This window comes from Sinocyclocheilus anshuiensis, unplaced genomic scaffold (genome assembly GCF_001515605.1).
Source record: "Sinocyclocheilus anshuiensis isolate Anshui unplaced genomic scaffold, SAMN03320099.WGS_v1.1 scaffold1885, whole genome shotgun sequence".
Lineage (NCBI taxonomy): Eukaryota > Metazoa > Chordata > Actinopteri > Cypriniformes > Cyprinidae > Sinocyclocheilus > Sinocyclocheilus anshuiensis.
In genome coordinates, this window is record NW_015542322.1 from 25,594 (window position 1) to 46,690 (window position 21,097).

At 36.9% G+C, this 21,097-nt stretch overlaps 1 protein-coding gene across 2 annotated transcripts in view; it reads right to left on the reverse strand.

The window, feature by feature from the left end:
- Positions 1–21,097, reverse strand: part of llgl2 (LLGL scribble cell polarity complex component 2) — a 33,298-nt gene that overhangs the window by 5,203 nt on the left and 6,998 nt on the right. For both annotated transcript variants that reach the window (XM_016489315.1, XM_016489314.1), the window contains exons 2-20: positions 16,759–16,891; positions 15,608–15,705; positions 15,032–15,113; positions 14,468–14,583; positions 13,246–13,404; positions 12,784–12,946; positions 11,019–11,151; positions 10,292–10,346; positions 9,425–9,579; positions 9,082–9,293; positions 8,753–8,820; positions 7,586–7,739; positions 7,360–7,464; positions 4,963–5,255; positions 3,613–3,760; positions 3,285–3,435; positions 3,040–3,156; positions 1,464–1,630; positions 1,121–1,382 (exon numbers count right to left, since the gene is read on the reverse strand). In XM_016489315.1, coding sequence (XP_016344801.1) covers positions 1,121–1,382; positions 1,464–1,630; positions 3,040–3,156; positions 3,285–3,435; positions 3,613–3,760; positions 4,963–5,255; positions 7,360–7,464; positions 7,586–7,739; positions 8,753–8,820; positions 9,082–9,293; positions 9,425–9,579; positions 10,292–10,346; positions 11,019–11,151; positions 12,784–12,946; positions 13,246–13,404; positions 14,468–14,583; positions 15,032–15,113; positions 15,608–15,705; positions 16,759–16,833 — 2,713 coding nt within the window. In that variant the 5' untranslated portion in view covers positions 16,834–16,891. The remainder of the gene's footprint in view (positions 1–1,120; positions 1,383–1,463; positions 1,631–3,039; positions 3,157–3,284; positions 3,436–3,612; positions 3,761–4,962; positions 5,256–7,359; positions 7,465–7,585; positions 7,740–8,752; positions 8,821–9,081; positions 9,294–9,424; positions 9,580–10,291; positions 10,347–11,018; positions 11,152–12,783; positions 12,947–13,245; positions 13,405–14,467; positions 14,584–15,031; positions 15,114–15,607; positions 15,706–16,758; positions 16,892–21,097) is intronic.

Here is a 21,097-nt window from a genome sequence, read left to right on the forward strand (position 1 = left end):
TGTGTATTTGGTGTAATGCAATGTGTTTATGCAGTTTAAGGTTAAAAAAACACATTATTTTCCACATACTGTACATTATTGTTTCTCCTCTATGCCCCGCCTTTCTGAAACGAAATTTTTACAAAGCTCATCGTTCTGAAAAGCGAGGTGTGCTCTGATTGGCCAGCTATCCAGAGCGATGTGATTGGTCAAATACCTCAAGCGTGTGACGGAAATGTTACGCCTCTTACCATACTGTGATGCCATGTTATAACCCATAAACCCATTATAAACGAGGCATTTGTAGCATCCAGTGGGGACATAATTACTGATTATATTGACTTATACTGTCTTTTTACGTGTTGCGTTGCAGCCCGCCGCGTAAACATAAAACCATGTCTTCATTTGTGATCGGAGAAATTACAAACAACAAGCACTACTCTACACTGCTCAAAACTCGCGTTTGAATCAGCAGTGGCAAATCCTTTAAATATGAAAACGTACTTACAGGTTGTGAGTCAGCATTTTTTGTCAGCATCATAGACTGTATAAGGTCAGCATGCGCACCGAAGGGGAAACTGAATTCACCGGAACACCGGTGGCTACTCTCCCAGGAAACAGTCCTCCATAAAATGCGTTGCTCACATCTGAATATTTGGTTTGAACCTGTTCTGGAACAGTGTTGTAAATACAATTTAACCACTGATATCTAGTCGTGTCCTCTTTTGGAAGGCCAAACAAAGTATTTTCGCTTTCACAACAAAACACACAGCGTCTCCACAATATGGCGGCGGCAACAATACTACAGCGAGAATCAAAGTTACGCCTTCTTTCTTTGCGAATACATTTGGGTGGTGTTAAGCAAATCTTCCCACCTTCGTTCTTTGCGTGAACATTTGGGCGGCGTTATGCAAATCTGACATGTGGGGCCGTGTTTAAACGAGGCGTTTTAAGAGGGCGTGGACGAGTCTTAACTTTTATAAAGAAGATCTCTTTGGGGTTGAGACTTTAGTCTTTGCAACTTTAGGGATCTTATCTATTCACGAACAGCTTGTAACACTCCAAAGAGAAAGGAAAACTTGAAATTACATCATATGACCCCTTTATGTAAATGCACTGTGTAAAAGTTAGCGTTTCCTACCTTGGCCATATTTGGTGAACACACAGGATGCGATTCCACTGACGTCTTCTCTTCGTATGCAAGGATAGTGGACAATCATTTTGATGGAAGGCAAAGAGATGACGTGTAGCTCACCCTGATTGGTCAGCACCACCAGGCTGCTCTCCAACTGTTCATCGGTCCGAGAGCCAAACCATGCGACACCCACACGGCGCACACGAGAGCCGTCGACCGCTGTCAGCTTCAGCTTTGACTTACTGCTCACTTTAGGCAGCGTAAACAGCTGTGTACACACAAATATGGTAAGACAAACAATCTATGTTGGCAATGGAGGAAGAACAAGTTGTGTGGTGTAAATTCTCACCTTTAATTGCTCCTCTGACACAACCAATAGGTGATGAGAACCGTGCATTTCAGGACTGCGCGCCAAATCATGGGCCACCTCCAGAGGCTCGGGCAGAGGGGCACCCTTGCCATCCAAGACCACCAAACCAACGACTGGAGCACGATGCATCAACTGAATCTCTTTAGCTGGTGATGGAGAAGCACTTTTTATACAAGATCTGTTTATGTGAACGTTCGACTATTTATATTATGGGTTTTGTGTACACTACTGTTCAAAACTTTGGGGTCAATACAAGTCATACTCAATTTATTTGTAATATTTTCCACTTATAATAATAATAGAAAAGTCACTAAAAATATGATACATTATGTACTGACCAAAATGCAGAACAAGTTACACGACCATTCAAAAGTTTGGGTTCAGTAAGATTTTTAAAAAATCTTTTAAAGATTTTTATGCTCACCAATGCTACATTTATTTGACAAAAAACACAGGAAAACAGTAATATGGAGAATTTTTTTTACAATTTGAAAAATAGCTGTTTTTCTATTTCAATATATTTTAAAATGTAATTTATTCCAGTGATTGCAAAGCTGAATTTTCAGCTGAATGTACAGTCTTCAGTGTCACATGATCCATCAGAAACATTCTAATATGCTGATTGTGCTGATTAATATTTTGTGGATTCTTGGATAAATAGAGTTAAAAGGAAAAGGATTTATTTAAAATAAAAAGAAAAAGGTATTAATAATAAAAAGTATTAATTTCTTTAAAAATGTTATATTGACCCTAAACTTTTTAACAGTAGTGTATATTTGTGGGTATTTTAAAAAACATGCAAAAACCAATATGCAATATGCAGTGTATATTTGTGGGTATTAAAAAAACAATATGCAAACCATATATTCAGTAAGCTTTTTTGTAATCTTTTAAAGATTTTTATGCTCACCAAGGCTAAATTTATTTAACCAAAAACACAGGAAAACAGTAACACTGAGAAATATTTTTTACAATTTGAAAAAAAAAAAAACTTTTTCTATTTTAATATATTTTAAAATGTAATTTATTCCTGTGATGGCAAAGCTAAATTTACAGTCTTTAGTGTGAAATAATCCATCAGAAACATTCTAATATGATGATTATGCTGATTAATATTTTGTGGAAACTGAAACTTTGATTAATAGAGTTCAAAGGAACGTGACATTTAAAATAAAAATAAAAAGGTATTAATAATAAAAAAGTACTCATTAAAGTATTAATTTCTTAAAAAAATATTGACCCTAAACTTTTTAACAATAGTGAATATTTGTGGGTATTAAAAAAAAAAACAATATGCAAGAATTCACACTTTACTGCAATTTTACCATGTTGTTAGGTGAAGCAGAATGGTTAAATGTGCTAAAATTACTAACACAAAGTCGTAATGTGGTTTATTGCTCTTACAAACACAAGTAACAATGTTATTAATAAAGAAACCAATGTTCAATAAATACATTTATTAAGTGATTTATTAAAATCTTTGTCTCTGTCCATCTGCTTTGGAGCTGAAATGCTTTTATTAAATGTTGTTTATATATTATAATTTTCCTTTTACCTGCATGAGCCACCACTGGATCCTCCGCCCTTCGTTCCAGTGAGGGGACACGGAGGACATGCGCAAAAACAGCTCCACCATTGGTTCCTGCCCACAGTGAGGGCGTACTGTGAGAACCTGAGAAAGAGAGAGAGATCATGAAAGTCTTCTGCTAGTCACACACATGCCATCTGAGAGGATACAGTGAGAATAATGGGAAGGAACATAACCCTATATTTAACGATTAGAAACATTGTGGTACTCACTATCACTAACGAATGTATCTGCAAAGTAGAGTGTTCTGACGAGGCCCGTGAAGGAGTCGTCAGAGGAACGGGCTTCAATCTTTCTCTGTACAGGTGCCAGCTCCATCTCCTGCAGAGCTTCGGCCTCCAGCCTGGCATTGATCTCTTGCAGCTGCAGAAACATTGCACAGATATTCACTATCAAGCCGTCACCACCCATTTAACAACTCTGAATTATGCAATGCTAACCGAAGCTGAAATAACGGCATGCATGATGTCTAGTGTCATGTTTAGTTAATTTGTCGGGTGAATAACTGGAGCATTAGCGAAAAAGAGAGATGATATGTACCTTAGCTGTGTTGTTAGTGTGGTGTTTTCGCATGGAAACCCGGCTGCGGCGAATCCTGCGGAAGGACTGTCGCAAGGACTTCTTGATGGACTTGACGCGTGAGAGTGGCCCCTCCAAGGCCATCTGGTCACTGGGGTTTAGGGTGCACCTGCAAATGGACAGCAAACAACTATTAGCATGCTCAAAGTCTGCAGGAAAAAAACACAACTAATAGAATTTATCTTTGTAATAATCGTAAACAATCTTAACAGTCTTGATCCTAACAATTTAAATGTAAAGCTTGGGCTCAGAAATAAAAGGCTTAAAATAATTTTAATATGGACAATTTTGAATTGTGGCTACAACATTAAACTAAAAATGTAAGTAAAATTTACATTTTCTTTTAAATTGATGGATATCAAGTCAAAAGGTCGTAATTTTCAAGACCCTAAAATACATGCGAGTACGTTTTATTTTTTAGAAATTCATACTTTTATTTAGCAAGAATGCATTAAAATGATCAAAAGTGACATTAAAGACAATAATGTTACAAAAGACTTCAATTTCAAAGAAATGTTGTTCTTTTGAACTTTCTGTTCATCAAACCTGGGGAAAATTTTTTATTTTTTAGCATTCACAAAAATATTAAGCAGTTTTCACTGATAATAATAAGAAATATTATACATATATTAAAAGAGAAAACTGTTATTTTAAATTGTTATACTATTTAAAAATATTACTGTTTTGATCACATAAATGTAGCATTGGTGGGCAGAAGAGACTTCTTTGAAAAACATTACTGAACCCAAACTTTTGAACGGTAGTGCAAGTCGGTCTACATTTTTGGTAAATAAAAAACATTTTATAGTTTCTACTACTTTCCTATTATTTTAAATGTGGAAAACATTACATTTTAATTATATCATGTAAAAAATATAAATAAAACAATATGGTTTAATATTTAACATGTTTAATTTAAATTATTTGAATGAAAAGCCAGTTTATCATATGATAAGTGAATCAGACTAGGTGCTGTTTTTCCACTTTTTATCCACATATCATATTTTTTTTTCATTTTTCATTCATATCATGATAAAAGTACACCATGGTGACTAACACTGTATAATAAAGACTTCCCTTTTTGAAGGGAACATTTCTTTAATTAGACTATTGTGATGAACACATCAGCACATGTATTGTCACTCATCATCAGTCTAAACCAAATAAAACAACATAAGTTTCAAGTTATCTTTCAGGTTATTCCCTAATGTTCATTTGTGATACCCTGAAAGTCTGCTTGTTTTAATAGTTACAAATCGATCTTTTGAACTAATAAAACTGGAATACTATTTAAAATGTTATTGTTCTCACTTGACCAAGATTTTATTCCTCTGGTGGTAGTCATAGAGACCAAAGCCATGGCTGGTACCGAAGGCCACCAGTTTCCACTCTGAATGCAGAGCGATTGCTGTGACCACAGCGGGCGGCTGGCACTGCACTAGAGCGCAGGGCTGGAAGCCTGGAGGGAACAGCACCGGCTCCTCCCGCACGTCTAGACACGCCTGGCCCTTCCAGCGAAATCCCTCCTGACCCTGCAGCAGGTCCACCACTGTAGCCTCGACCGTCTGCTCGGCAGCCTCATCATTCAGCTCCAAAACCAGAATCTGAGTGGGAGGAAGACAAAGAGAGAAATTATTTTTTATTTCATACATTTTGACAGAAGCAGATGAAAATTAAACAGCAATATCTCACTTCTGTACTAACATATTCTCTCACCAGACCTGTAATGGAGTATACACTTTTTTTTTTGTCATTACAGCTACATTCAGAGTATAATAGGGATGCACCGATACCATTTTTTTTCTGATCCGATACCAAAAATTCTGAGTATCGGCCGATACCAGCACAGTTTTTTTAATAATCTATGTACAATTTCTATACCTCAGTGTGTTGACCTGATCATCACTGTTTTTTGTGTTAAACACAATCGACTAAATATAGACAACTTCATTTTAAAGAAAAATACATGAAAAAATATATAATCATAATCTATAACAAAAAAAACTTATAAACAAGGTTAGTGGATAATTCAGCAGCAAAAGTTATTCTAGAAAAATCATGAGTGCACAATTTTATAAAATCTAAACATTTAGTGATATAACATTATTTAGTGGGGAACAAATAAAAGTGAATAAGTGTAGGACTGAATCTGGTAAAATGTTACACATTGCTCTTTGTATTGTTGTAAAATATCATGAAATCATGAAAAACAAGTAAATATATTTACATATAAATATAAATGATAAAATTAAAAGACATTTCTTTTAAATGTATAGCACAGTAATGGAGGCAGCGACATATGATAGATAGGACAGAACAAGAATGGCTATTAATAATCTTTCATTGTGCAAAAGTATTATAATACGAAAGGCTCCAATACAGAGCGGCACAAAGCACAAATGCGCATCCCGTGCACAGAATGATGCGCTTGAAGCAACATGGAGTCACAGCGCGCAGCATAGAAAAGTTCAAAGCACGAAGTGAAGAGATATTGATGCGTAGTGTATTAAATCTGTGCGATAGTTTGAGCCTTTTCTTTTAACAGTTTTAAATTTCAGTTACTGCGCTCTTGGAGAGAGTTTCATCGTCTTGACTGTAGTAACCGAACGCGGCAAGCAGTTTGAATGCTGAAAGGAGGATGACAGACAGCCGCAGCGGAGAGAAGAGTTTACATGAACTTGACTTAAATATTCATCTCTACCTCACATTAACCTATTTAACTGCTTCAGAACACTTGGAATATAGTGCATGAAAACTTCATGGTGCTTTATAATGTTTTTGTGCATTTCGTGGGGCTTAACAATAAAACAATACTATACGCACAATATTGGATTTGGATCGGTTTCGTCTGACCGATACCCGATCCGGCAGAAAGTATCGGAGTATCGGATCGGTGCATCCCTACATTCATGTCCTTACAGCAACATTCACATTTCAGCAGTTCAGTCAAAGGACAACAGGAGAGCAACTGATCCTGAAGAGTGGCTTTTCACCAAGCTCATTTCCAAATGGCAGACATAATGTGAAGTGGACTGTTAATAATCAGTTAAATCAGAGTTCTCTCTCATGATTAATTATCAACAGCCACTAAAAATTATGAGAACTGGGTGTTCTGGAAAAGAGATCAGATCTTCAGCACAAGCAAGTGAGAATAAATTCATAGACATACAGCTCCATAAGCGACAATCAATGTTTCACAAAAAATGTATAAATTTATTCAGCAAGGATGCTTTCAATTGATCAAAATTGACCAAAATGGCATTTGTAATGTTATGAAAGATTTCGATTTTAAATAAATGTGAATCTTCTAAAGCTTAATCTTTGGTGGAATTACGGTTTCCACAAAAATATTTTGCAACACAACTGTTTTTAACATTGATTAAATGCTTCTTGAGCACCAAATAGGCATATTACAATGATTTTTGAAGGATTATTTTAAACGGAAGACGAGTTATGATGCTGAAAATTCTGCTTTGCTGTAACAGGAATAAATTGTTAAAAATTAAAATGTTTTAAAATAATTTTTTTTAAATATATTTAAAGTGTAAGAATTTCACATTATTACTGTTTTTATTGTCTCTTACTCAGATAAATGCAGCCTTGTTGTGTATGTAGTAGTTTATGTAACAACTGAACAAAAGGTAACATTTTAATATTGCGGTCTTTAATGATGTATGTCTTTCTTTAAACTCCCACATTAAAACGCACTTGTCCTGCAGTTCCAGCCACTGTGAGATATCCGCTGTATTTACACAGGTGGATCTTCTGAATGCCAAGCCGAGGGTCGTCGCTATATGGGTCAAAGCAGCCCACCTGATATTTTTAAAAACAATAAATACACAGAATCAAATGTCTGATGAAATCAGTAAACAACTGTGTTAACTAGAACTGTGAGTGATAATACTTGTACAAGTAAGTGTCAGTCAAACCAGACCTTGCGGAATGGAGGCCACTCTCCCTCACTGCCCTGGTTCATGTTGTCATTTGGGTCAGCGTCCGTGAGGAAGACTCCCGCTGTGCTGAGCTTGTACATGGGGTAAAGACAGACCCCTGAGGCATCCCAGAAACGCACAGTGCCATCTTCATGCCTTTCAAAAGAAAGATGGATATAAAATATTTAAAGTGAAAGGTAAGATCCACTTTAACCATCAGTTCCTCATTCCCTACGTGCAAAACCATTACAGCATCTTAACAGAACATTTTTCCTTGTTATTCACATGATTTTCATGAAAAGGGAAAAACCCAGCTGTATTGAGCAAACATTTTAAACAGGGTCCAAGTACCAACAGGTTGCCAAGGTTGTTTCAAAGCTACTAACAACTAGCTTTGAATAAATGAACTAGAATTACTGGACTAATACTCCATTTTTAGAAATTAAAATAATCCATAATCCAACAGGCAAAATAAGAACAAAAATCTGAACTTTCCAGTTTTTATTATCTGATGCAAGTGATGTGAGTGACTCAAAACAGACACAAACAGTCTAAAAGAAAAGCTTACCAACTTCTCAACTAAAAAATTTAATTTTGTTTTACTCATTTTTAATTTTTGGAAAAAAAGAAAAAACAAATCACAGTTTCCACAAAAATATTAGGCAGAACAGCGGTTTTCAACATTGATAATAATTATAAGAAGAAATTTTTCCAGAGCAGAAAATCAGCATATTAGAATGATTACTCAAGGATTATGTGACACTGAAGACTGAAGTAAAGGCAACTGAAAATTTTGTTTTGCCATCACAGAAATAAATTACATTTTAAAATATTACATAGTTATTTTAAATTAATAATAAAAATAATACAATATTACTGTTTTACTGTATTTTTGATTTTAAAAAGGCAGCCTTGGTGAGCACAAGAGTGTTTTTTCCTAATTAATATTTAATAAAATAATTCAAAATAAAATATCATACAGAAGTGAGCTTATTGCCTGTATATATATATAAAAAAATTATAACCCATGGATATGTTCTTCATTTTCACATGCTTATAATTATGAACAGAACAATTCCCCATATTATACAGTCTGAAACTTTACAGTGAATTCAAGACTGCGAGATCACACCAAGATCGATAGCATTAGCTCACACAGGTCTACTCACCCTGTCAGGAGCAAGTCTCTCTGGGGAGGGTCTGGGGCAAGATTCTGGCCTCCATTTATAGGCCAAGGCTACAAAAAGACAGATTTACAAAATCAAGAATTGAATGGCTCAGTAGAATCAAGGTCAGTGATTAAAGACGTCTATGGTGCTGCCACACAGAATCAACACTTGACATAGTTGTTGAAGTGTTCTGAAGCAAACAGTAGTTAACATTTAACCCAGCAACTGGCGGTTTAAGTGAGCACTCGCTTTCTGGTAAATGGTTTTATTGGGCTACATGCGATCTGAGCTTAATATTTCTGCATTTATGTGTGCATATGGTTTCATACCTTCTTGGAGTAGTGTGTATTCTGCTGGGCTCCCACAGCTTGCACTCTCTCCCACAGTTTGAGCGGGATGGAGGAGACGTGGTGCGAGCAGGTGATGGCTGAACAGTGTAATGGCACCAGGTAGGGCGTCTGGATGACGGGCCAACCCTCAGTCTGCAGATCCACCACGACCAGCTCCTCCTCCACCAAAACCACAAGAGCGCTCGGCTCACCTGTGACACAGACACACATTTAGACCACTTAGAGGAAGTGAACCTATAGTAGCGCATGTGATGTGAAGTAGATGTAGAAAAAAACCATGTAAAGGAACCAAAACCGTGTGTTTGGGAGCATCTCTATCTACCTCTGTGGTTCTCTCCCTCGCAAATGACGAAGAAGTCAATAATGCGTGAGGTGAAGTCCAGCGCCTCGTGGGTTTTGCTGTGGATGACTGAGATGCAGTGTCTGTCCCCGTAACTGGCCCTCGGCATCCCTCCACTGAAGATGAGGAATGGAGGACTGGGGACAAAAGGACAAAAGACACATTACTTTGGATAAGGAATTGTTTACTAAATTACAATTCCCCTTGGCTCTTCCAGAACTTTCCAAATCAGCTGTTTCAAATATTTTGAAGAAAAAGAGAACAATAAAGCAACAGGAAATTAAAGGAACAGTATGATAAAATAGGCTATCAGTAAAAGAAAAATCATTACTGTGGAGCGGAACATATGAACGTCTATGAAAGGTTTAAATATTAACCAGACAGACAGTGTGAGTCATGGTGAAGCACTCTGGGTTAATGACACCACATGCAAACACACCCATCTCAGCATCAGTGGCATCCCTCCACTGAAGATGAGGAATGGGGGACTGGGGACAAAAGGACAAAAGACACATTACTTTGGATAAGGAATTGTTTACTAAATTACAAATTCCCCTTGGCTCTTCCAGAACTTTCCAAATCAGCTGTTTCAAATATTTTGAAGAAAAAGAGAACAATAAAGCAACAGGAAATTAAAGGAACAGTATGATAAAATAGGCTATCAGTAAAAGAAAAATCATTACTGTGGAGCGGAACATATGAACGTCTATGAAAGGTTTAAATATTAACCAGACAGACAGTGTGAGTCATGGTGAAGCACTCTGGGTTAATGACACCACATGCAAACACACCCATCTCAGCATCAGTGAGTGAACACTCACAGTACTGTCTAATAAAGAATATACTCACCCTTGTTTTGATGGCAGCTGTATTACTTTGGATATGGCCTTGCAGGGGAAGGAACCTGTGTGAAGATGAAGGATTAAAGGAAATTGTTCATTAAAGGAAGTAAGGACAGACAGATCAATATGAATATATTTTACATGTGGATAACAGAGGCTTTGTTCCAAAACCTAGTGAGCTGCCTATTAAGCAAGCATTTTAGGCATAATATTAGGCACCAAATGGTACGCAACAACATTATTCCACTTTTTAACAGTTAGGATGCTAACTATGTAGGCAGGAGACGTCAAGGCAGCTCATTGGACCAGAGTTTGAATTTCCCTACTTCCCTATTCGTCATCACTAGTCGTCATATTTGTAAATGGCAACGGACAGAGATATGGCAACCATTGTAGGTCATATTACAGATCCAATATGGTGAAAATACACTACCAGTCAGAAGTTTGAGATCAGTAAAAATGTTATCCTTTTGGAAAAAATAAATACTTTTATTTAAACAACTTTCAAAAACATTAAGAACTCATTAAGAAAACTTTTTTTTAATATAGTAATGTAGTACACCCGCATGTGATGCTTCTATTATAGAACATATTTTATTGACAGTTGAGAAGGGAGTTCTTCGTTAAACATAGTATGTACGGCAAATGTACACAATTTCAGGCACAGAATAGGTTTTGGAACATGTTTACTGTTGTAACAGAAAACACAAGTGACTCTGGTAATGTGGTCTCACCATACGGCGTCTCCTGTTTCTCAGGCTCCGTCTGCGGATCCTCGCCGGTCACTGTCCACTGGCAGTAGCTCCCATCACTATGGGAACTGAGTATGTTCCCACCGTCCTCCATCCACCAAACACTCTCTAGTTGCTGCAGTGGACACAAAAAGAAACAATTACAAGCCTCCTCTTAGAAGCAATAAAGATTACAATTTCTTGGATTACAATTTGCAACTAGACGGATGTACTGTTACTTCCTCTACAGCAGGGCTCCAGACTCGATCTTCCCACTGGTCGCTCTTTTGCGACTAACTTTCTCAGTTGGTCGCACGAGCACGTATTTTTATTTTTTTGCTACAACATGGGATTAATCAATGCATGCTGAAGAACTTTTATCATAGTTTATAGTTATATGGAAACGAAAGTTGTTAACATTCAACCCATTCTTTATCATCAGTAGTATTATTTGTGATTTGAATTTTGTGAACAGGAGGTCCTCTTTTGCTATGTTATAAGCGAATAAGATGAGGCATGACACCACATGCTGTATTATATACTACTGACTAATAAATTACAGAACGTTTAGCAAACACTGAGGAATCAAATAATAAAAAAAATAAAATAAAAGAGAGCCTCCATAGCATAACGTGAGGTAAACAGCAAAGAGAAGCTTTTCAAAATGAAAACAAAAAGAACTTGCTGCCGGTGACAGTGCTTGTATGTTTTTTTCCCCCAAAAGAATACCAACATGTTCACCTTCTCTGGTTTAAGAAACTGTCTTTTATTTTACTTTAGCGTGAAAACCATCCATTGTTTCCTCAATATTCGCGTAATTTTTGCTGCGTGCACCTTCGTGCTCCTGCTAGCGTGGCAAGCATAAAAAAACAGGCTCTACACTCTAAGCGCTGCGCAGTTCAAATGAGTTGCCGTTTGATGTTTCTCATATGCAACAGAAATGGCAGCGCTTAAGAGTTGAACAACGTGGTGGGTGCGCCAGTGCGACCGCACACAAAATTTAGTCACACAGGCAGAAAAAATGGTCGCAGTCTGGAGTCCTGCTCTACAGTCAAAAATCTGGGTGTTATATTAGACAGCAACTTGTCTTTTGAAAATCATATTTCCCATGTTACAAAAACAGCATTCTTCCATCTTAGAAACATTGCCAAGCTACGAAACATGTTACCTTTTTCTGATGCAGAAAAGCTAGTTCTTGCATTCATGACCTCTAGACTGGACTATTGTAATGCACTGCTAGCTGGTTGTCCTGCATCTTCAATAAACAAGCTACAGGTAGTCCAAAACTTTAGCTTGGGTTAAACAAATCAATTTTGCTTGGTTGGAACAGAATCTACGCTAATTATGTTTCCATTTGTTTATCTGTTTCTGTAACTAGGATTTACACAAGCTTCAGTCTGGATCCAGAACACCTGAGAAGAGATGATGCCAACCCCTCAGAGGACCTCAGATGATGCCAAACCTGATACAAAATACAGAACTACCACATTTTGCTATAAGTTTGATTGCAACATATAATAATTGCTGTTAATAGTGTTCATCGTCTGTTTGATTACGTCTTTAATTGATTTTTCTGTACATTTCTGCCATATGTACATTAACTGACATGAATGCACTGATAAGCTACTACTAAATAAATTGTAGAAACTTAATTTTCTGTAAAGCTGCTTTGCAACGATTTGTATCGTGAAAAGCTCTATACAAATAAACTTGAATTGTATTGAACTGAATTGAATAAAGAAGCGATAACACTGCAAGTATAAGGTACCTGTGTGCCTAGAAAGTGTTGGATGGGACACTGCCGGTCCAGATCCCACAGTACCATCAGGCCTCGGCTGTAGCCGATCAGCACCTGCCGTGGGTTGAGCGGGTTCTCATGCAGAGTCTCCACACACTCCAGATTCCTGCGGCCAACATAATCCTCTGGAATTCTGGAAAAAGTAGCGGTGAACAGATCAGCGATCACAAAGTGTAACTGTAACAGTCGTCTCAGGCATGTGAAACTCTTGCATAATACCATTCCAATGAAACTATTTAAAGAATGTACGTATATAGACAAAATTAGTTAAGAGATTATAGAGCTGAGGATAAGTCTATTAAATATGTTAATTGTAAGTTCTTGCCTTTAAATAGTGTTCATATGTAAAGTGACCAAACCTTGTTTTTTGCTAGATTTTGTAACAGGTGTTTTGGGCATGAATTCATAATTCAGATCAACATGATGTCTGACCTGTTCTGTACATCCTCCATGCTGATGTTGTTCTCCTCCAGCTCTCTGAAGCCTGGCACTTCCACAACAAACACGTGTCCTCCCTCCGTGCCCAGCAGCAGCAGCTCACCCGATGAGTGTGCCAGGACCGCCGTGACCCGCGTCACACTGGGAGGGGCACTGTCAATGTTTCACATCACAAGCGGGTCAAAATGATGCTAGTGATTTTTTTTTTTTATTACTACCCCAGTTACACTTATATTAGACACTGGATGAAAACTGTATGCTGGCTTATTTTTAAGTTATCTACATTGTTTTTTTTACTTTTTTTGATATAATGCATTATTAAAGTTTTTACCCATGCCTTTATAAGGCATATAAAGACATGTATTTTTAGCAATAATCAAAACCAATTACAATACCTTTACAATACCAATACACACTAAAACATGAAACTTATAATATCTTATAATTAAAATATTCGGTTTCATGTTTTATAAATATAAATATTTGAATCTTTTACAATATTTAATTATAATTATTTTTAGGCATAAATACAAGACAATATAATGTATAATAATTATGATTACAAATTTCATACAAATGTGGCGCCACCACAACATATCTGATGTTTAATATGCTGCTATGTGAAGTGGGTGATTAGACCAATGAGATTTCTTTGTGGGCAGGGCTACCCTGCATCTGAAATTGCATACTTCCATACTATATAGTGGACAAAATAGTATGTACGAATTCACAGTATTCACAGAATTCACAATATAGGATTTATGAATGGCAGTGAAGCCATGCAATTGACGCTGGTAGGTCACATGACAATGACAACATGATGAATATAGTACACCTGGATTACATTCATACTAGAAGTACATTCTCAGTGTGTATGCGATTTCGGATGCAGCTTAAGAGATCAAAATACCCTGTCACTTGTTGCTGGATAATAACAGAAGTATTAGAAATAATAACCATTCATGTGAGGAGAGAATATGACATCATAGGCTGCAAAAAATGCTACTTTGAATCATGGAAGTCAGCTGACTGCATGTGTACATCTATGTATGGATTCATAGCACAAGTGAGTCAGTCACGTCTGGGTCAGTGTGAGTCAGTGCTCATGTCTCATTCGCTGGGTGTGAGTGCATGAGCATCCCAGCAGGTTAAAAACATCTTCAAGCATGATAATATTAGACTGAGGGGAGTCTGTAGGTGTGTGTTCCTGACTCACCCAGGTGGACCAGAGAGAGTGAAACGTCCTATCTCAAGCAACTCGGACATGCCGGTATGGGCCCGAAGCGTCCACATGTGCAGACTGTTGTCATCCAGTAATGTTACCAACTCCACCTGCAATAAATAAATAAATACACACAAATAAAAAAAAATTAAAAAAAATCTATTCTTAATCTATTCTTCTAATTAAAAAGAAAATATAATTAAATGTATTTAATTCACTGTGGATTATCCAAAAACTGAAATTGCAATAGATATATATACATCATTTTTTGTTGAAATGATATATATACAGCTAATGTGATATAAAATAAACTCCATTGTATAATATTTTTCTGATACACCCCCCTAATTTTAATCTATGCATATCATTAAAAGGTTGCTTTGTGTTGTAAGTTTTTGTAATAACATTTTTTAACAACCTCACCCAAAACCACTGATGATTCACTGAAACCCGAAGCCCAAAGATTGAATTAAATGGAAATTAACATGCCAAAAAAACAACAACAAAAAAACCCCAGATGAAATCAAAAGATGTCAGAATTGAAGTTTAAAGCTGTACCTGGTTTGGCAGGAAGTGCACCTGTGTAACTGCCGCATTCTCGTCGTGAAGTCCCATGAACTCCACACCTGGAGCTCCATACCTGTGAACTGGTTAAGGAAACACATGGCAACCATTCACACAGCACCTTGTTTTTGAGGCAAGTTTAAAATAAAACCTTCAATTTCAAAATTATATTGAATTGCAAATAACTATTAAATACCAGACACATAATGTTAGCCACATACCAGTTATTCATTTCTATTTCCTCTTCTGTAAATTACTAACAGACAAAATTACGCAACAGTATGGGAAAAAATGTTATATGGACATGCGTTCTCAGCACTACGCGCTAATATAAACTGTTCCGCCTTTCAAAGTACCTGAATGATGGGTGTGTACCATTGAGCCACTAGAACAACCACGAGATGAGCTACAGGAAATCTCAGTACATTATCATCATATCACATTGTAGTCACTCTGCCCTCAGGATTCAGAGACAGGGGAATGGAATGTGATAATTCTACTCAAGAGTTACGTTATACACAGATCAAATAACCCAAAGTGTGGAAATGTCTTCTGGTTGTTGAAGGATACAGTTTGATTGCTCCTGATCTGGTACCGATGGCCAGGAGCTCCAGGCTGGGGCTGAAACCCAGAGCGCTGGGCTGATGGGGGAAGCCATGTTCTACAGTCTAAAGCAGAGAGGGGAGAAATGAGAGTGAGAAATGCTACATTATATACAATGGCTCTGGTATACGCTGATTACATGTGCAGTTCACATTTTAAAGATATCATAGTCATACTGTTTCAAAGTCGGTTCCAAAATGGAACATATACAATTATGCTGCTTTTAAAGATGCCTCATTTTGGGCAAATTATAAGGCATCATGATTGCATGCATCCTTCACAGGGCAGGCAATTCTATATTATATTGCAAAGAGCTCGGGGAGAAGAAAATCTATCCAATCTATGCCTATCTATAGGGCTGCATTATTATTGATTAACCAAAAATTCACACCAAAATTGCATTAAGCTTTAGTGCAGTTATCAAATCAGAAAGGCTGGGATTTAATTATTAAAATAAATATATGCACTGCATGTTTCAGAGTGAACTGCGGCACTGTGTTCTTTTATATGCAAACAGCTCATGATCCAGTGTTTTCAGTTTCTCTGAGCATCGCCGTTTAGTAAATGCTGCTCCACACGAACTCTGCTCTGAGTTTGGGTCACTTATAACATGCATTTGGGAACGCAACTTGCACCAACCACCTTCACAAACTTGTAACAAGAAGCACTTATAAACTAGCTGTTGTCAACAAAAGAGAAGCTTTAAGGCATTCCTTGCCGTTTTCTGCCAATATGAAAGCTTAATGGTTAAACATTTGAAAATGAAGAAATAAAGACAGCCATAAATATATGTATTTTAATTTTCCAGTTGTACTATAATTTACAATTGTTAATACTATTTTCCTAAATACTCTTATTTTACAGTGAAATATTACAATGGTAATACTGAAATCTTAAATGTTTTTACCAAATTGTCCAGTCCTATCAAAATGGCACGGAAAGTAATAGAAATGTTGACAAAAATATACATTAAATGCCAAAAAAAGATCATAAATTTGTTTAGTAATTTTAAATCAAAAACAGTCAGCAAGAGAGCTCCTTTAAAAATAGCACAAAACCAGTCTTGTGTATGTGTAACAGCAAAACAAAAATCCTACAGAAGATGTGGGCTTGATCACCTTGTTGAACTGATAGAGATCCTGTTTGTGCTTGTCCCTTTGAGACTCATGCCCATGACGCCTGAACCTCTTCATCGTCCCTGGACGAGCAGGGACCTCGCGCTGCCCTCTCTCACGGTTTCTCCTCAGCCACCTGACAAGAGACGAGGGGTACAGGGTTAATAATCAGTGGCTTTTCAGACAAAAATAAAACTATTAAATGTAAATACATTACACTAATGAATAGCGATGACAACAAAAAGGAATAATCAAGACTTAAAGTCACAGTTCATCCATAGTTTACTGCTCTTTACAGCCATGGTCACCATTCATATTCATTGTATGGAAAAGAGCATTATCCATCTTCTTTTGTGTTTCATGCAACAAATTCAGTCAGGTTAGGAATCACATGAGGGTGACCATTTTATTTTTGGGTGAACTATTCCTTTAAAAAGGCACAAGTTGAAGCACTGTAAAGGGTGCACAACTCAAACTGACTTTGCAAAGGGTTGTGTGTGTATTCCACAAAAAAACAAAAAACACAATGGATCTGATAAGATCAGGAATTCCAAGGAAGGAGTTGTGGACTGTCTGACTGAAACTACACCCCCCTCACCACCCCGATTCCTCTCTTTCGCTCTCTCTGCCCAGCCCCCGCAGGGAGATCGCAGATCTCTGCAGTCCTGACTGAAGCAGCTTTTGTTCAGAGCTGAATGCTATTACAGTCCCTCCCGTCATCTGAGCAAACAGCGCCTGATGAAAACACCTGTTGCTCTGGGGAAGCCGAATCAGAAAGAGCCTCTTTCAAATGAACAGAGAAAGGAGGGGTGCTACCGGCTTCTCATTAAAGAGACCACTCAAAGTATAACAATACAGAATAACCTTTGAATGGACGGCAGTTTCTCTCACCTGAAGCTTGAAACAGTTTGCATTTGTTGTGGGTGGAAACAAAGTTGCCATTGGCTATTTTGCTCCTTAAAAACAATTTTGCTACGGCAACCAATGCAAGCATCATAATTATTATAACTCATGTTTCTTCAAAACTAACCCTAACCTGAAACTGAAGTATTAAACTTCAGCACATAACTTGGCCCACATCGTTTTTGCTACAGATATTATTCATACCTCAAATCATGTAGCTTGTTGATAAAGAGTGTTGTGAGACAACAAAATGGGTAAAAAAAGTTCAAGTCCAAAAGACTTTTTAGGTTAGATTAGGTTCAATCATTGGTAAATATAAAGTTTTATGGCACAATACAAGTCAAGTCAAGTCAAGTCACCTTTATTTATATAGCGCTTTTAACAATACAGATTGTGTCAAAGCAACTGAACAGCATTAATTAGGAAAATAGTGTCAATAATGCAAAATGACAATAGTAAACACAAATTTTTCAGTTAAAGACAGTTCATCATTGAATTCAGTGATGTCAACATCCAGCTCAGTTTAAATAGTATCTTTGCAATCAAGTCAACGGTATCGCTGGAAATGAAGTGTCCCCAACTAAGCAAGCCAGAGGCGACAGCGGCAAGGAACCAAAACTCCATCGGTGACAGAATGGAGAAAAAACCTTGGGAGAAACCAGGCTCACTACTACTCACTACTATACACTACTATTCAAAACTCTGGGGTCTGTATTTTATTTTATTTTATTTAAAAAAATGCTAACTTTTATTCAAAAGTGATACTGAAAGATATTCATAATGTTACTTACTTTTTTTTTTTTTTATAAATGCCTTTTCGATTCATCAAAGAAACCTAAAAAAAAAAATCAATCATGGTTTCCACAAATATATTAAACTGTTTTTAAAATTGATAATAAATGTTTCTTGAGCACCAAATCAGCTGATAATTCAGCTTTGCCACCAGAAGAATTAATTACATTAACAGTTATTTTAAATTGTAATGACATTTCACAATATTACGGTTTTGGCAGTACTTTTGATCAAACATATGCAAAAAACAAAACAAAAACAAATCCTAACTCCAAAACACTGAACTGTAGTCTGCCTGTACAATACCCATAAAACTACACAAATTATGGTTACCATGGTACATGTTAATAAGGGGAAGTAGTCCTAACGTTCTATATGCAAATGTGAGTATACATAAAACACGCACATACATACAGCATCAGCAGGCTAAGAAAAATTCTGCAGGAAAAAAGTGAGACTACCAGGATGCAGCCAAGGAAAACAAGAAAAAAAAAAAACATTGAGTCTTCGACATTGATTATTGACAGTAAGAACTGCATTCAGAGTGACATATCCAGGTAACATTAACATCACATCACACAAGAACTCCCCTGAGAGCGTGTCTAGACAAGAATGCCCTCATAATTTAAATCACACTTTCTCCAGGCTGATCACATCAGCATATCAACAGGAAAAGGGACCTTTTTCCCAGGCCCAATCAGTCTTTTCCAAGCATAACCTTCCCAGTGAGTCAGTTGCCCCACTCGGCTCAGACACATATTTTTGTGATTATCGCCATTATTAGCCAAGAACATTTAGTCATCAAGCATGTGGCTACAAACACTTCCAGAGAAGGAAAATGGCTCTTATTTCCTTATTTTTAGGACCAGAAATCCAAGGATTACAGGACCCTGAAGAAACCAGCCAACAAACTAAACAAAAAAAGAGAGAGTCTCTGTAAAGCTTAGTTTAAGGGACAATGGTAAAGTGGGAGGTCTTCTACTTAAGAGTGAGCTTGGCTTTATGAGGGAAAACTCACAGCAGGAGAGCTGGAATGGAATGAAGGCGGGAGAAAAGACGCAATTCATTCACAACTTAAGAGGCTAGAAAGTCCAAAACAATCTCTGAACACCATATTGATCATTGGGACCCTTTCGTGAAGCAGTTTCAGACAATTTTGCTTCTCAGAGATAAATATTATAGCTCCATCCATCTAATCCCAAGTTAATTAGAGGTAGAAAAAACAAGCTGCAGTTTGTTTTGAATCCTGCTGGGAGGAATTATGGCGGAGGTGCATGTGAGGGCATTGATGTGGGAGTAGCGGCTCTAGCTCGTCTAAATTAGAGGTAGGAGGCCTGTGTGAAGAATTCATAGACTTTGAGGAGAAATGGTATGTGGAACTAAGATACCACCAAAGAAATGCTCGGTGTAATCAGCTCAACCATACAGACGACAGATTCATGGCAGTGGAATATAAAATGACATGGTACATTAGCAGAGGAAGTATTGATTAAGCTGCAGCTCTAAAACATGAAAACATCAGTCTGAAGTAGGGATGTAACGATTCACTTAACTCACGATTCGCGATTTTGATTTCACGATTCGATTCATGATTTTTACAAAATGAGATAAGACAAATTATAAATAAATGTGTCCTTTTATTATTGATTGGACAAAATGCTGCATGTTTCTTTGTGAAATTGAAATATAACAATATAATAATATACTAATATAGCACTTGTAAATTATTGCTCTTTTGTTGGTTTTGATTGCTTCTATTGTCCTCATTTGTAAGTCGCTTTGGATAAAAGCATCTGCTAAATAACACAATTTAAATATAATGTAAATGTAAATAAAACTAAATTGAAATTTTAAAACAAGCCCCAAATCAAATAAATAACACAAATAAAATAAACCTCTTCATAAATAAAATAAGGCTTTGTCTGTGCTCTTTCCATTTAAAATTAGAGGCAACCACTGCATTTTAATAATAATTAATAATAATAAATGCATTTAGCAGATGCTTTTATCCAAAGCGACTTACAGTGCATTCAGCTATAAAAAATGTTTACCAGTATGTTAATCACAATCCAAACAAAGATGCTGCATACATGCAACATGAGCAGTTTTTAAAGGGGTCATATGATGCGATTTCAAGTTTTCCTTTCTCTTTGGAGTGTTACAAGCTGTTCGTGAATAGATAAGATCCCTGAAGTTGCAAAGACTAAAGTCTCAAAACCAGAGATATTCTTTATCAAAGTTAAGACTCTGCCACACCCCCCTAAAACAGCTCGTTCTAACACGCCCCCACATATCTAGGTCACTATGTGGGAATATTTGCATAATGCGTCCAAATGTGCACGCAAAGAAAGAAGGCGTGGTTTCAGTAACTGCAGTTAGTGTTGAAGCAGCCATGTCAGGGAGACGCTGTGTGTTTCTAGGCGAAAGCAAAAGCACTTTATTTGGCCTTCTGAAAGTAGATGCATTTAGGAATCTTTAAGATTACTTACAACAGAACAGCAATGCATTTTATGGACGACCGTTTCATGAACGGTAATTTTCAGGTACCGAGGTAATTCTGACTTTGCTATGACAATCTGGCGCTTCTGAATCAGCTACTGTTTTGTTATTAGTTTAAGTATTTGCTATTGACTGTTCAAATGCGGAG